The following is a 16,885-nucleotide window of genomic DNA, read 5'->3' as shown; positions in this document are numbered from 1 at the left end:
GGGCCTCTGAGAAGCAGCAGGTTGCCATCAACAGAAAGCAAAGAGCGAAACAATGGCGGCCCTTTGTGCCAGCATGAAGGAGTCGGCGAGGTGAGAAAGGGCAAGGCGGACAGCGTTTTCACATGAGCTGGAAGGGGACTACATTCCTCCGGGGTCCTTCATCTTCAGGAAAAGGGGGGGGGGGGTGGGTCGAGGAAAAGAAGAATGACTTGTCAAATGCCGCGCTGCCGTCGTTCAAAAGGACGCTGGGAAAGCCTCTTTACTGGACAGCTCACAAACGGAAAAGTGTGACTACAACAGTTTGAACAGTCACCAGACAATAAAATACGCTATGAATAGAAGTTCACCAAGTAAAAAATACAAAGATAGCACATGATGTATGCGATGCTGAGGGAGTGCCACACATGTGCAATACAGTGATGTGCTCCTAAATGGTAACTTATATATAAATAGTTTTTTTTTTTTTATTGTGCAGATGCTTCAAATAACGACAGGGCTGTATTCCAGCTACCATAACAGCCTATTAAAGTGCTTCTTAAAGGGCATAATGTCGCTAAGGGTTATTCTATTCCTTCAACAAACAGACCACAAATACCGTCTGTTAGAAATCTGCAATCAAATTTTGAAAATCAAGTGGAAAAAGAGATCATTTCCAAGAGTGTGTGTGTGTGTATGTGTGTGTGTGTGTGATCTAACCCAAATGTCTGTTTGGGCAAAGTAAAGAGCCTGCAGCTATTTTTTGGACTGACACTCTTGTTTTTTCCAAAAGAGTCATTCCAAATTTGGGACATGGTGTTTCAGCGGCACTCATCTGGTGGAGGAGTGGGGAAGGTGAGGCCCCAGGAGGGGCCGGTCTGCTGAAAGACACCACCTGGAAGCCTCCAGCTAGGATCCCATATTAGGACTTATTCTGCAGATAAAGAGTTGTGCGCTGAAAAGTTGGCACCTCTGCAGCCTCATTAGGTAACTCGACTTCTAATAAACGCACACTGGTTACGGCTGAAAAATAAGAAATCACACCTCATCCAATACGACGCGATAGTACAAGTTATTTGTTTTTTTCCACGGTGCTTCCGAAGGTTATCTGAATAAAGGGAGTCCAATTTTGTACAATTACTCTTTCTTTAATGAAGTCACACTCCGGATTACTCTCCCACTCAAACTCTCCCCAGCTCCAGTAGCTTTTGCTTTTCTTTTTTATATAGGGCTGTGAAACACAATGGAAAACGCACGATCGCCACAGCTGTCTCCCATTACTGGCTTTGACCAAAATTATTTACATGCCTGCTTACTGGAACTATGGAGAGATAGAGAGGGGGAGAGAGAGGGAGAGGGAGCGAGTGAAGGGGGAGGGATTGGGTTTACTCCAGCAGATTTGCGTCAGCGTCCTCTTAACGGGAGGCTGACGAGATATGAAAGCGCTGGACGGAGATACGAGTCTCTCTGTGAAGACCTGTCTGCTCATTCCGGTGCTCTTCCTTCAGTGAGAGCCACACACAGAGAGTCACAGCGAACCAAAGTCAATACCCCACAATCTAATGTACACACTGCTGTTAATTAAGCTGGGCAATACCAGGGTGACCTGTATTCAATAAGCAAAACTAGACCCGCGGGACTCCCGTTGCTGCGTAAACATCCCGACCGCTGGGCCTAGCAGCCTCTGCCTCTGTGCTGCGGCTCCTCGCATGAATCGCGAGGCAACATCTGGTTTTTTAGCGCGCTGGAAGGGACTCTTGTCGGTTTGGCACGCTGTGCGTGTGTGGAGTGTGTCGATTTGGACCAGCCGACCCACGCCAGCGCCTGCCTCTCTCCACCCCCCACCTCTCACATTACAGCGGTTGCGCAATGCATTTTTTAGGCAGTCCCCCTCTCGCTGGCCCTGTGAAAGCATTGTGCGTATAGAGACGAAGCTTTTGCTCTTCCGTAAGGGGGGGGGGGGGGGGACTTGAAAAAAACCTTCTGGCATCACAGTGGCCGGTGTCTGCCAAGAGTATACAAAAATGAAGACCGACGAGAAAGTTGTTTACGTTGCTGTAATAGGTTGAACTATACGCGCTGTGATTGTGAGCACAATTCAATTCCCTTTTTCCAGTTATTGTTTTATTAACGCTGTAGAACTATGTGTTTCCACAATGAGCAGCTGAAGACAGATCTGCACTAATAGCTCCATCACTCATCAAGCCGACCCATAAGCAAAACCAGGAAAGGCTAGAGGAGGAGGAGAAAGTGCTTCAGCTGGTGTGTTTTTCAGTGAGTCACCGGCCCGGCGTTGTGCCTCGAGTATGAACCAGCAGTATGCCGGTGCTGTTCCTGGCCAGTGCCTCAAATTAATACCTGGCAATGGCTCCTGCAGGACTCTATTCCACAGCACAAACTCAGCACAAATGTGCGCGAAATATTCTTCACAAAGTAACTGTCTTGGCAAGCTGGGGAGAGGCAACCACAAACTGGTAGTAAGGGATATGGAGGACAAAGTTATAAACAGCAGAAAACAAAAAAAAAAACACGGAGTGAAGCAGCAGAACGGAGCCTTGAAATATGGACGTCAAGGTGCTCTCGGCTCAACTTTTAAGAGTTATGGGAGGCCCAGATCCTGGATAGCATTACGCTGAGAGAATCTAAACATTACGTAAGAGCTCTCCTGACAAGTTTAGAGGGCAGATGTGACTGTTTACACAGATGCTGCGAGATGATAGAAATAGACAGAAAAGGAGAGAGAGACGTGAAAGATAGGCTGAAGAGGTAGTGTGAAAAATAAAGAGGACAAAAATGGGCTTATTGGACTGCCAAGAGCATCTGAAGATGTGTCCGTAAATCAGTGAGTACACTCGCTGCCAGCGCACTTTGGGGGAAAGGGCATCTGGCTGACTGTCTGTAAATATCGGTCCCTTGTGACACTGTACAACAATGCGCTGAGCCGTATGAGGAGGCATTTAGAGGAAAACTTTGTACGTGACTTCATTGTGTTGGAGATCCTGGCATTGTGGTGGAAATGATGTTTGCTCTACCCACAGCGCATGCCGACGGCACTGCTATTGTTTGAGGGAAAAGTCAGCTCTCTGGAGAGCAGAGAAGAACGTTTGAAAAATAATAACCGATGGCGGCAATCAGACTGAGGGCACGAAAAAAAACGCAAACACTTTTTTTGTTTTGGAGCGCCGGCTCGCCTCCTACCGCGGGTAATTATTCCCGTTCCATCACGGAGAGACAACACGGAATGCTGCAGATTAAAACTGGAGCGAGCTCAAGTCTAAAGCCGTACATTGTGCAACCGCTGCTGAGTTTTGAAGCCAGCGTGGTGCTATCATCAGGTCAGATTCAATTTGACTGATACTTTAGGCCTCAGATTCAGCTGTACTCTTGCTCTGTCCCAAATCCATAGTAATTGTATACAATATTTGCTGAATACAAATGTCTAATTGACTGATTTTAGCAGGTAGTATACAAGAAAAAACATGGACACAGCTTCTGGGTTTAGTGCTAATCACTAAATGTTAAGGCGCTAACATGCTAAACCAAGCTAGTGAGCATGTTAAGCATTATACCTGCAACACACCTACATGTTGGCATTGTCATTGAGAGCATGCGTCATTGCCTCCTGCAGCCAGAGACATTCTCAGCGATGAACAGAAACAAGGAGTGCAATCTTAAGACGATAGAGTTGACTGTGACAAAGTAAAGTAAGTGTTAGGTGTCACAGATAAAAGTCTCAGCACTCTGGGAACCTGTTGCTCAGAGTCACAACTCCCTATTGAGAGTATAAAAGGTCATGAGTAGCATGCGCACTCCTCAAAGTGAGAGGTAAAGTATTTCTCATCATTTGATTTTAGATAAAGTTCCTATGGGGTGAGCTGTGACAGAGCCTTGCAGTAACTGATATGACACACTGATAACGTACATACATTTCCTGCATTCGCCTTTGTGGCGGTTTACTTATTTTCTCTCTCTCTCTCTCTTCTTGGTTTGCCGGTTTAAACTGCTGTCACGTTGAGAGGCATTTGGCAGCATCTGAGCCTCCTTCCAATCAATCTGACAGAGACGTGTCGGCCGGCTGACTGTTTGTGTTCTCAGATTGAACTTGTCAGCGTTTTCTGAAATGTAAATCCCCTGTCTAGAAAGGCATGCTGGGAAGAACAGTGGAAGATCCCAGTGTACGGGCGAGGTTTCGGTTGTCTGACAACACAGCGTTGCAGGGCTTGGTGCACACTCAGTGCCTTTTTATTCCTGATACCAGAGTTGCACGGGTTTGACTTTTGGCTCCTACCAATGAGGATTTAAGTGATTTGCACGGATGTGTATATGACGATTAGCTTCACGTGTAGCTGAGCAATGAGAGGAACTTACCTGCAGATGCCAGGCAGCAAATCGCAAGAAGCAACAAGGGAATGGGGAATCTTCTCGCCATCCTGCAGCTTCCAGTATGAGGATGCTGAGTGAACAGGCACTTTCTCCTGCTTTTCACGAGGGCTTCCTTCTCTACGAAGCAGTCGACAGGAAGTCAGCGTCAAGCCGCAGCTGCAAAGTGAACAGAAGTAGAGAAAAGTCAAACCAAGGAGAAGCAGGGGGGTTGTGTTGAGCGTGGCCACACAGCGGGGAGCTGGGCTCAGCTTAATAAAACCCCGTGGGTGTGATGAGATGAGACGAGAGAAGCAGAAGTTTGGAGCCCAGGGGATTAATCCAGGAGGGTTAATTGGGGGGGGGGGGTCATGCATCCTGCGACCACCTTACCCGCACCGCCCATGGCCGGTCAACAGTGTGTGAGGAGCGTGGGACGGCTGACTGGCTCGCTGGGTGTGAAACACTTTGGAACATGCCACAGGTTATTACAGCGCTTTAATTGAGAGTGCTAGGAAACAGCGAACGCTCCGGTGGGGTCTGGAGTAAGCAGCTTAGCACCACCGCGCTAATCAGCATGACGTCGCCTCAAGCTTTCACTGCAGCAATCTGACCTCAGACACAGACTACATGACGCGGCAATAAGTCCCTTTACTTTTATACAGTAAGGATGTTCAACAGAGTTCCTCTTAACCGACCTAAACAAATGAATGTGTAAACAAACAAGTGACATGTGACTCGAACTAAAATGTTGGGCTTTTTTGCCAAGAAATTTGTTTTTTTGTTCCGACTTGCAATGTTCTGTACTGTAATTTGGTTGGTGCAACACCTGTGAAGAATCGGCCGCTATATCACTTCAATTCCAATGGTCACATAGAAGGTTAACCAGCCGTGGAGGGTCGACGTCGTGAGTCATTGCTTTAAGGCCTTTACACACACGGGGTGATTTTTTTTTTCACAATTATTTTGTTTTCCCAGAACATGGTTGGTTTTTCTGAGCTTTCCCACGTCGTGCAGAACGCATTGAGTTGCATCTATATTTATATTTACAGCGACACATTTTTGTGTCGTTTCTATTTGTAAAGGCCTTTGGTGCCATCTGTTATTACAGCCCTCCTTACATCAGTGATCTAGCGCTGCGGTTACCACTACTTGTTACTGTGAGATTTCACATTCTGGTCATTTGACATCACCACTTCTGATTTTTGGCATCAGATATTATCAGATATTATTGACCCTGCATCAATGCAGGGAGCAGTGAGGTTCACAGTAGAGAAGCAGAGGGTTTTCAGACCAATAGATTTGTACATTTCGACCTTATTATATCCAACATAATACTTCTTAATTACAACAATCTACGCCCAGCAAGGATCAAAGGTTTTTTTTATTGAAATATTGATTTATTGATATAAAATATGATTAAATTGGGAAAAATTTATCCTGGTGAATCATTTTCAACAGTTTTTTTTTGGGCTCAGACTAATTCTTGTTACAGAGGGGTTGTAATATATTTTTTAGGAGAAAAGTCAAACTTCTTTCTCTGACATCTGATTCTAAAGACAACAACACTGTAGCTCAAGTTGAATGTCAAACCCGTGTAGTTAAGGTGTTGCGGCGTCTGTGACTGGCACACTGCCACAACGGAACAAACAGATGTGCACCCATCTGACTCGTAGTGAACCATAGAGGCTGTGTGGGAAGTGATGCACAAAAGCACTAAGGTGCAGCGCTCTGCAGCGCAAGCGAGCTTGCACGGGACAAAGGAGCCTTTCAGAGCGCGGAAGACGGCAGGCCGGGCAAGTCATTTTGGAAGATCGTGTAATATATATATAAATATTGCACTTTCAGCGAGTCAAGGAGAGCCAGTGCCCTCTGTTTGATTAACACCTTTACTCGACCTTCATCTCCTCTCTGACTAAATGAAGAAAAACTGTGCTGTCGGTGTGAGGCGAAGACAAAATCAAAAGGAAAAGACTGAAAGAAAGCAGTCTCCTACTCTGTTAGTGAGGACTGGGGTCGCAAATTGAAATACCTGATACAAAAACTAACAAACTAACTGTTAAAGTCACAGTCAGGGCCACAAAGCTTACCGTCTCTTAACTTGTTTTGGGTCGAGTGTGCAGGTTTTTTTAACCGCGGCGCTTGTTTTGTTGCAGCAACAGCTCAAATCACCTCATGTGACTTCTCTTTAACCCCGGCCGTCTAAAGCCGAGCAACTATTTCACCCAGGAGGAAGATCTGGAAAGTACATCAAAACATGCAAGACCCCGAACACACCGCACATTACGGAAACCCAGCTGCATACTTGTGGTCACTTCGATGTTAAAGGCCCGGCTCATATCCGTGTCATCATGTGTGCATATGCTGCAGTTAAGTGTTGGTCGGTCCAGAGGGCAGATACCGTGTTACCGTAATCACAAAGCCATGAGTGAGGAGAGCGGCGGCACAAAAGGCTGAGGCGGCGTGTGTGTGTTACATGCTGCCTTTTGTGGTACAATATTAAGACTTATCGGTCACTTTCATCCAGACGTGTATGTGGTCCTATGACGTGGTGAATGGACCTTTAAATGAGATCTTCCCTTACAGGCTCAAGACAAACAAACCACCAAACCTCCCACTCCTTCCGTCACAAACAGCCCCTCTCTGACTGACTGGTTAAGCCCTTTATTTCTGAGCAGAGCTAGAGACCCTGTGGCCACATGCCACAGCGCACTCACACACCGTGCCGTGTGACACCCTGGACTGCCTTCACACCTTCACACCTGTGCATGACGAGCACCTTTGTGAAATGAGTCACACCATGCAGATGGATCTTTGACACGTGTGAACAAGCAACAAGTCCATTTTGCTGTTGTCAAAATGCTTCATGTATGTGACTTTAAAGTATTAGTATTGATATGCGGTCTGTCGATTGACAGAAAATAAATATGCAACTATTTTCAGAATATGAAATCCATCCATCTTCTCAAATGTGAGGATCTGCTGCGACGTAATTTGAAAACGTCACCGTGGGCTTTGTTTTTCATTGTTTTCAGACAACACAACTCAGCAAGAATCCATCGATTAAAGGATAAATACTCAGCACACTAATTTATGAATAACAATTGCTACTTGCAGCTCTGTATTAGGCCTAAATGCAATTGATGGCTATAGATGACAATGTTGCATTCAAATGTTTCTCCCTCAACTAATTGGCTAAAGGCTAACCGGCAATACATTAGTGCAGCACATAGATAACATAGATAACATTGTTAATTGGTGTCAATTTATCTGCACTGTGCTTCTCCAGGGTCCAAAACAATTACCAACATTATCCTCTGTCACAGCACCTGTGAGTGACATTAGTGGTAGTAAATACACAGCGATTCACCAGCTTCCTAAGTCAAATAAAGTCCCAGTGACCCTGAACTCATCTAAAAGAAGTCACGTTTCATCCCACAGGAGCGTACATCGCCACATGAAGGGAACACCTCTGGACACACACTCTGTTTACCTGTGTCGCGTGTTTATCTCCCGCTTTCTAATAAAAAAGTAGACTTAGCTAATAGCCTGAAACGTTAGCTTCAAGGCGGAAAGCTGCACGATGTCAACGCATGCAAGAGACAGATGTCCAGCTGGATTTATGGGCGGTTGAGTAAACACAGTTAGTTGGAGAATAATATATATATATTTTTGTAACAGTATTCACAGACACCGTGCACAATGACAGTCTCTAGATAAACCGTACTATTCTAGAAACAAGCTAAGGTTACGTGTGAACTATTCAAAGCGTTAGCCCCTCCAGAACGTACCATGAAGAGCCTCCAGAAAGTGTAGCAAGTAAACTTGCTTGAAGTTGAAGTCGCTCCGGTGGATGCGGATATATCAGTCGTTCTTCTCTCGGCTTTTACACTCACACTTATTTCAGGGGAAACGGCTTCGGACGTGATGTATACACACACAAGCAGCAAAAGTCTGCGTAAACAGCCCCTCTCGCTCACCGTTTTAAACACTTCACTACTATCTCTCTGCTTTTCTTTTACTAGGGGCTTCATTTGGGGGGCGGGGCGTAGAGGGAGGAGGCTGGGACCGTGCGCGAGATGTGCCAGGCTGCGGAGCTTCACAAAGCGGGGCGCACGGTCTCCTCACGAGCCCCTGCACGAGCGGCAGCAGGTCCTTCGGTCACTTCTTCTTCATTGTCATATGACGCACTTTAGTCCAAAGTTTAAGAATGCGCGACAGTATGTTGAAATGTCTCAGCACTCAGTCCCCATCTGCAGTGTAGACAGATGTGCAACTCAATACAAAATCTTTAAAAACTGTTATTGTGTAGGGTTGCTAGGTCACTCTTATCACAAGAGGGCCCTCGGAGTGATCTCTATTTATATGGGGGTCCTTGATGCCAGATTATGGCAATGTCTGGCTGAGCAGTCTTTTTACTAATCATTGCACACTTACATAACTCAGCTGTGCACTTGAGCACCTATTGCTGCTGAAAGAGGGCTTAAATATCTTGCTTACTGTTGAAAAAAAGATAATGAGAATGTAGGGCGATCCATCTGCATGGAAATGATATCATTCTGGTTAACATTTTAACTAACAAATAGTGGTAACATCCTGCATTTAATAAAGTGCTTTTACTTGACTAGAGTATTAATACTTTGCACATCACATTTGAAAGGAAACGATAGTACTTTTTACTTTACCACATTGATTTACAGATCAGTTTATAAAATACAATGCATTGCTATAGATTAAAGCAGTGCTGGTTTCCAACGGAATGCCTTGTGGACCAAGATATATATTTACTGTGTATTTTGAATCATGTTTGACCACATAAAAAACAAGGCAAACATTTACAGAACATTGAAACATCAAAATCACCACATTAAAAACCCTGTTAGATTGTTGGATTGATGCGGCGCCAGAAACAAAATCACTAAGGAATGCTGCCGCTTTGAAAAAGCTAAATAAAAGTAACCATTAGTGTATAAAGTTGTTTAAATGAGCGCCACATAAGATTTAGCATTAAAATGAAGTAAAAAACACTGATTGCTGCGCGGATCAAACCCGAAAAAAATAATCAGAAGAGAAATAACACCTTTAACTCCCAGATATCTCTTGGCAGCTGTACCTTATCCATCCATGCAGCAATTATTCTTTTCACAATACATGTCATAAACTGTATAAATATGTATGTATATTTATATGCATATTTGGCATCACAATTCAATCAATATTATTCGTTTTGTGCACTTCAAAATGTGTAGTTAGGATAAAGGAAATACTGAAAGTGACCTTTGACCTTTTTGATGATTAGACCATAAGAAACAACACTTGCAGACTTTAAGTGGGTATGAAATTTGACACAAGACAGTCACTGTCATGGCTCACAGCACGCTAATGTTATCAGTAACGCCTGTGCTTTTTCTAATATGACAAGTCGACATGTCTGCTGTTTAAAATACATTTATACACACAGACACGCTCTAGAACTGGGCCTTACCATTTACCATCAAAGGAGTAAGAGCAGTGCAGACTGGGCCATGTCCAGGCTTTGGGTTTCCTAAGCAACATCTGTATGGGCACCACTGGAGATGCTGTGATTAAATACTTAGGTGAATGGAACAATAAACCAGGAAGTTCATATCTTTATTGACATAATATGTTGCCAATAACAGCCATCTGGAGCTTCTGGAATAGCATTCATCAAGAATTATGAATTTTGAAGTAGTGTTTTGAATTAGTGGTTTGAAATGCTCGAATGGCGAGTAGATAAAGCAAACCCGACCAATCTGACCCGACCAATCTGACCGTTTGCTGACGACACCACTGTGGTGGGACTCATCTCCAACAAAATTTTTAAAATGGCTCTTCATATCAAAAAGGTAGCCGATCCCCGTTCTATAGTCGGGGGCATGCGCACTGAGCATGATGCCTGCGCATGATGCCTCTCACAGAGCATTGTTGGTCTTGACAGCTAGTGCAATCAACTGGGTCAATACAAACTCAAGAACTGCGGTTACATTAATGGAACGTGAAGATGCCTCAGATTGCATGTATCTTTGATGCACTGTTACGCTTTCTATTCCCTTTCCTCTCAGCTGTATTCACAACCCTAACACAGTGCAAATAAACAAAGTGGAACACTTTAACGGAGACATGCATATGTATGAGATGTAAAATAATTTGATCCCTTTGAGCGTTTTCCTTGTCAGCTCTCAGAAGCGGCAGCGTCTGTGTGTGAGTGTGTGTGTGTTTTTACAGGTGCCATCTCGTTAGCGGTAAATCACTAAGCTGACATTTATGTTGTACCCAGTCACGCAGCATGTTCTTTTCACTGGAAGTCTGATATCACAGCAAAGCAATGCAGTCAGTGTTTGTTCCTGCAGAGATTTCACACGGAGAAACCATTATGCACACAGTTTAGTGCTTGTGATTTGGGTTGTGGGGTGGTGAAAGTTGAAAGCGTGTGACAAAAACATCTTGTGAGAGCTATTTTTTTTAACATCCTAATATTAGAAGCCACCCAAAATATAACATGGGAGAAGCCACGATGTGCAATTGATGTTTATTGTGTTTACATACGTATTAATATCTGTCCTCGTATGAGAAGAAAGTTACTCTGAACTCCTATTTGGCTTAAATCAAAAGCAATAATGTATTATAGGAGGTTGAGTGCACTTATTATGGAAGTTTAAATTAATTCATTGTAAGTTGCTTTGAGCAAAAGTATCTGCCAAATGAATGTGATGTAACCTAGGCAAGTGCTTTCCTCTCTCCGCAGCCAAACACAACCCTTATAATTTAATTTTTTATTTTTTATTTATTATACTATATTGATCCCTTTAAGTGGGAAATTTGTCTCTGCATTTGACCCATCCCTGTATATAGGGAGCAGTGGGCTGCCAATGACAGGCGCCCAGGGGTTCAGTGTATTGCTCAGGTACACTTCGACACGTGACACATCCCAGTCGAGGATCGAACTGTTGACCTTCCGGTTCCCAGACAACCCTCTTAACCCTCTTAACCCAATGAGCCACGGTCGCCCCAAAATAACCCACATTATATAACCCACATGTACATAACCTAAACAGTAAAATAACCAAATTACCTCCATAACCATTCCATATGGAAACATGACTTTCAGGATAAGGATGTTTATTGTCATTGTACGAACATACAACGAAATTGAGTTGGCGACTCATCAGTACAGCAGCAACAGTTAAAAAGTGTATAAAAACATTAAGACAAGACGATTTAAAAACAAGACATTAAATAAATATATACAAGATAAAGCACAGGCATCAATGGCTTCAAAGTGACAAATGTGCTTGGTTACAGTGTCATGTTATTGACTATATTTGTTTCAGCACTGTCCAGTGTGAGCTGGGTGGGGTGGTGGGTGGCTGTGGGGGGTGATGGAGGAAACCGCTCTGGGGAAGAAGCTGTTCCTCAGCCTGTTAGTCCGGGTTGTGATGGTCCTGTATCTCCTTCCTGATGGTAGTGGAACAAACAGAGTGACCCGGGTGAGTGATGTCTGTGCAGATGTTTCTGGCCTTCTTCTGGAGACGGCCAGCATACACAGTGTCCAGGTCAGGCAGGGTGACTCCCACAATCCTCTGTGCTGTTCTAACCACCCGGGCCAGGTCCCTCCTGTTCTCTGCTGTGCAGCTGGCGTACCACACAGTAAAGCACATACACAAGATGCTTTCGATCACGCTTCTGTAGAAGTTAACCAGAAGTGCAGAGGGCACGCCAGCTTGTTTGAGCTTCCTCAGAAAGAAGAGCCTCTGCTGGGCTTTCTTCACCAGGTGTGATGTGTTCAGGGACCAAGTGAGGTCTTTAGTAATGTGGAGCCCCAGGAATTTGATACTGTCCACCCTCTCCACCTCCTCCCCACTTATGTAGAGTGGAGAGGGTGTGGTCTTCCTGGATCTCCTGAAGTCCACTATGACTTCTTTGGTCTTGGTGGTATTCAGGACCAGGTTGTTGTCCGAGCACCACTCAGCCAGATGTTGGACCTCCTGTCTGTAGTGTGTCTCGTCATTGTTGGAGATGAGTCCCACCACAGTGGTGTCGTCAGCAAACTTCACTATTGTGTTGGAGGAATAGGTGGGGGAGCAGTCCTGGGTGAAGAGGGTGAAGAGGGCCGGGCTGAGCAGCCCTGTGGTGCACCAGTGTTCAGGATGGTGGTTGTTGATGTCAGGTTCCCTATCCTGACATTCTGTGGTCTGTTTGAGAGAAAGTCCAGAATCCATGAACAGAGTGATGTAGAAAGTCCAAGATTTTTGAGTTTATGCACCAGTTTATGGGGGATGATGGTGTTGAAGGCAGAGCTGAAGTCAATGAAGAGCATCCTGACGTATGTGTTAGGGTGCTCCAGGTGAGACAGGGCCGTATGAAGTGTGATGGAGATCGCGTCCTCCGTAGACCTGTTTGCTCAGTATGCAAACTGGTGGCTATCCAGGCCTGCTGGGAGGGCGTCCTTGATGTGCGATAGTATCATCCTCTCGAAGCACTTCATGATGACTGGGGTCAGGGCGACTGGGCAGTAGTCGTTGAGGCAGGTGACTGCGGTCTTTTTTGGGACAGGGACAATGGTGGTGGCTTTGAGGCAGGTGGGGACTGTAGCTTGTTGCAGGCAGAGGTTGAAGATGTTAGTGAAAACCTCTGCTAGCTGGTCGGCACAGGTCTTCAGTGTGCAGCCCGACTTTGTCTGGTCCCGCTGCCTTGGTGATGTCAATCCTCCTCAGAGCGGACCTCACCTGGTGGTGCTGGAGGAAGAGTGTCTGCTACTCCTTGGGCTGGATCTTCTCAGCTGTTGCTCCGCTGTACTGTCTGTCAAAACGGGCAAAGAAGCGGTATATGTTTGATCATAACACCACATTGAAATTGAAATCTCCAACAGATCAACTTCATTCCGTTCATACAAGCATTGTGTGTAGCGACATTTTTAAAGGTCCCATATTGTAAAAAGGGAGATTTTCATTTATTTTTTAATTACAAATCAGCTATACAAATATCAAAGTATTTGATATTTCAAAGTATCAACACGCTTATGCCTTTAAACTAGCCGTCAGAGAGCTGTGATGTCACAGCTGCAAGATATCCAACCATTTCACATTTTTAAATGCAAACTTTCTAAATGTGTCCCAGTTTATTTCCGGTGTGAAAGACATCAGCTGACAGGAAGCAAACACGGACCCAAGCTGTTGCCCAGCAACGCAATTCCATTAAAATGCATCTAAAACCGAGCATGTTCATACAGACGGTATGAGAAAGATACAAGGTTTTTTGTTTAACATTAAAGCATGTAAACATGTTCCAAGTACCTAAAATACAAATATGAACCTGGAAATGAGCAGGATATGTCTCCTTTAAAAAACGTTTTTCACTGCCATCCTTATGAAAATGAAATCATTAACCCTTCCAACCTTCCATCAATCTTGTTTATCAGTAATAAACTGAACAAATTCTGCAAAGAAGGCAAGGAGTAGCCAATCAGAGGCGGAGTAGGGCGGGTATTTGCAGGTGGGAAGAAAAACCAATCAAACTACCGTAACTAACAGGCCGTGCAACTGCCAGTGGCTGTGAAAGAGGTAACTTGGTATGCAGGCGAGGGGACACTTCAACACACACTTATTGCTCGTGTGACATTAGTTGGGCTACTGTGGGCTGATGGTCTAGAATAACAAATGACATCAGCATTTGGATGGATTGTAATACAGCCAATAAAGACAGTATAGTTCTAACAATGTGTTCACGTTAATGGCACTGTGGTATGGCTATTAGAGTGCGTGCAGTGAATGAGTATACATGTAACAGATCAATTAATCACCATATCAACCATGATGCCTTCAACTGCCGACTCTACTGAAGGCATGATGGAGAGTAGTGAGATCAAACTGTGACCATAGCGTAACTAAAGGATGTTATATCCTGAAATACTATTCTGCTGAGTCAGTATTTTAAAAAGGAAGCGTGGGCAGCACATTCATTTTACAAAGGGCAAAAAAAACGAATTTAATCCACAGTAATGAGAAGAATAAAATGTATATAGAATGATATGGTTTAATTTAGAGCACAGTTTGATATTTAAAAAAAAGCCATTCAAAGTGCTTTACAGAGTGATGAAACAGTAGAAAGCATAAGCTGCTATACAGGCAGAATAAAATAACGATAGACAAAAAAAAGAAAGAAAAACACTTAGAATAACTTGTCGTCACTGTGAGAATCCTCTTTTCTTTGTCTCCTCTCCAGCGTCGTCTTCGGGACACTCTAGATATTGTATTTGGGCAGAGAGTGTTATTGGAGGGCTCCTGACTTCAGCTACAGGGAGTTATCAGAGGGCCAGAGCAAAGAGGGATCTGCTACCCTCTCAATGGTGTTACAACTTTACTCCAGCTGTCTCTTGGTATACATACACCGTGACTTCGAATGTTTCTGTTCTCACTTTGATTTAAAAACACCTATCAGAAGCAGGAGAGATGGGATGATTTTCATTGCTGCACAGCATGTTTTTTTTTTTTCTTCTTTTAAGTTTTATGTCCTGAATCAAAGCAGAAACCCACCTGGATTCTATTCAAATATGGACTGTCCTTTTTTTATTAATTTAGAAACCAAACCACATGCTACCATATAGGCCACTCCAAACTTCTTGAGCTATTTGAACTTTTACAGAACTACAGAACTTTTACCAAAAAACATGTGGGGTACATTAAGAATAAACGTAGACAGAAAGCCAGCTAATAACAGATTCATGCTGCCCTGTCTATTCCAGTTTTTCATAAAAATTTTGAAAATTGTTTGCTGACAATCTCTTTCAGCATCCCTCCCACCTGCTTTATATACTTACCAAAGTGAGTGGAATGTACTCATGTTTAGACTTTGAAGTACCTTAATCTGTATGTTTGAGAGTAGGTAATAATAATTAACAATTCAGCATTTTAAACTTAGAATAAACCTGAGTAATACAACATTCATTCATACCATGTAATGTCATCATTTAGTAAACACAAGGATGTGGATTCGGTTGCCCTCTTATAGGGTGAAGATCAAGGTAATACCAGTATTTTTTTTAAATCACATAGTACTTGCACTTGAGTAAATGTACTTGGTTAAACGTTGCTTGTTCCCTCACTTGGTGTGAGGAGTTTATATGTATTCATTCAAAAACAAATAGCTGTTGTTACTCCTCACTTTTGAAACATCAGGGGGCAGAGCCCTTTCCTGTATGACCTCTTCCCTTCTGAACGAGCTTCCTGTCATTGTCAGGCGAACAGACACTGTGTCAGTATTCAAAACTCATTCAGGCAATGTGACAATGTGACTTACCAGCCATGCCTTTCACTTTCTCTCCCTGCGACGCGGTCATGTATTTACTGTGCTGTAGTCTTGTGGACTCAGAGGGGGGGGGGGTCCACCACCTAGCCTGCTTCCAAGGTGCACGGAGAAGGGGAAAGTCTGTATTTGAAGTTATGAAGGAAAGAGTACAAAATGTTACAATTGGCCCCGGTCTCCCCAGTCGGTCCATATGACTGAACACTGAACCCTTCACAACAGAGTCTGCACAACCTCCTGTGTTTGCTTTCAGGAGTGAAATAACATTATGTCACATCACAATGAAATGTCTCGTGTCTATGCAAAACTGTAAATATTGTCAGTCAACCACTTTTGGCTCTCAAAAACACAAACCACAACAACATTCCTCAGGCTTCTGCCATCAAACCTCTTTTGCAGGATATAGTTTAAACTCCACATTTTGGCCCATGGCTCCATCTTGTGGCCAAAAGGTGTAAATTATCAAGATTATCATAAATCTGAAGTCCTTTTATTTATGAGCTAAGATATTGAGTGTTTCACAAGTGCAATGTTTTTGCAAGCCTCTTAGATTTATTCGTTTTTTTCTATTGTGGTTATTGTTGGATATTCCCGACATTCCCTGAGCTTTAACGTTAAAGCAACTTTTTAAAAATTCTGCAATATGTTGAAAACCGACATTGTAAGCCTAAATGTGCTGAAATTATATGTTTACTTTTAATTCATGGGGAAGCTACAAGGTCCAAGAAACCAAATATCAAATTATGATGCAAATGACTTGGAGGATTTGTTCCAATCAATGTTGTATTCTTCATTGGCTGGTTTTACCAATCCTTACCTACTTATTGACATGTTCTGACAATTATTTAACAGTTTGTACGTTCAGTCCAGTGTCCTCACCATCATGGGTGGTTATGTTTTATTTAAGTTATTTTCGATTATGAGCAAAAACCTGAGTCGTGCAGGATTTCCTCCGTATCTCGAGCTCACAGGAAGTAAACGCATGCCTAGTTCGAGTTACCCTGGTAAAGTGCACAACGCCAAATCCTTTTCAATAATGTGAACTCTACATTCAATACCAAGAAAAAGTATTCCTCAAACATTTGTGATTGTACATGTCGGTCATGCTCATTGTTACGTTTCGCATTTCCCCTGACTTAACCGTACCGGAAAAAAGCATATGTGAAATGCAGTAATCTTTGAAGCTAGGAGAGGTGTTACACAAGTTGTTTTTACAGCATACAATGTA

General features: G+C 43.5%; 2 protein-coding genes across 2 annotated transcripts in view; both read right to left on the bottom strand.

The window, feature by feature from the left end:
* tgfbr3 (transforming growth factor, beta receptor III) overlaps positions 1–8,325 on the bottom strand; it is a 58,260-nt gene extending 49,935 nt beyond the window's left edge. Inside the window, exons 1-2 of the mRNA XM_076079249.1 lie at positions 8,127–8,325; positions 4,345–4,515 (exon numbers count right to left, since the gene is read on the bottom strand). Coding sequence (XP_075935364.1) covers positions 4,345–4,405 — 61 coding nt within the window. The 5' untranslated portion in view covers positions 4,406–4,515; positions 8,127–8,325. The remainder of the gene's footprint in view (positions 1–4,344; positions 4,516–8,126) is intronic.
* A 3,194-nt stretch (positions 8,326–11,519) lies between these two features.
* On the bottom strand, positions 11,520–16,187 carry LOC142935136 (uncharacterized). Its single transcript, XM_076079279.1, has 2 exons — positions 15,652–16,187; positions 11,520–13,155 (listed from the first exon to the last, which is right to left on the bottom strand). Exon 2 carries the CDS (start codon positions 12,573–12,575, stop codon positions 11,778–11,780), a length of 798 nt encoding a protein of 265 aa, XP_075935394.1. The 5' UTR covers positions 12,576–13,155; positions 15,652–16,187; the 3' UTR covers positions 11,520–11,777.
* Between the last annotated feature and the right edge of the window lie 698 nt (positions 16,188–16,885).

Source organism: Anarhichas minor, unplaced genomic scaffold (assembly GCF_050575085.1).
Source record: "Anarhichas minor isolate MPS153535 unplaced genomic scaffold, ASM5057508v1 ptg000071l, whole genome shotgun sequence".
In the NCBI taxonomy this organism is placed as follows: Eukaryota; Metazoa; Chordata; class Actinopteri; order Perciformes; family Anarhichadidae; genus Anarhichas; species Anarhichas minor.
This window is presented reverse-complemented; position numbering and strand designations above follow the sequence as displayed.

Coding starts and splice junctions, on each gene's coding strand:
- LOC142935136 (XM_076079279.1), bottom strand. CDS start 12,575: ATGGATTCTGGACTTTCTCTCAAACAGACCACAGAATGTCAGGATAGG.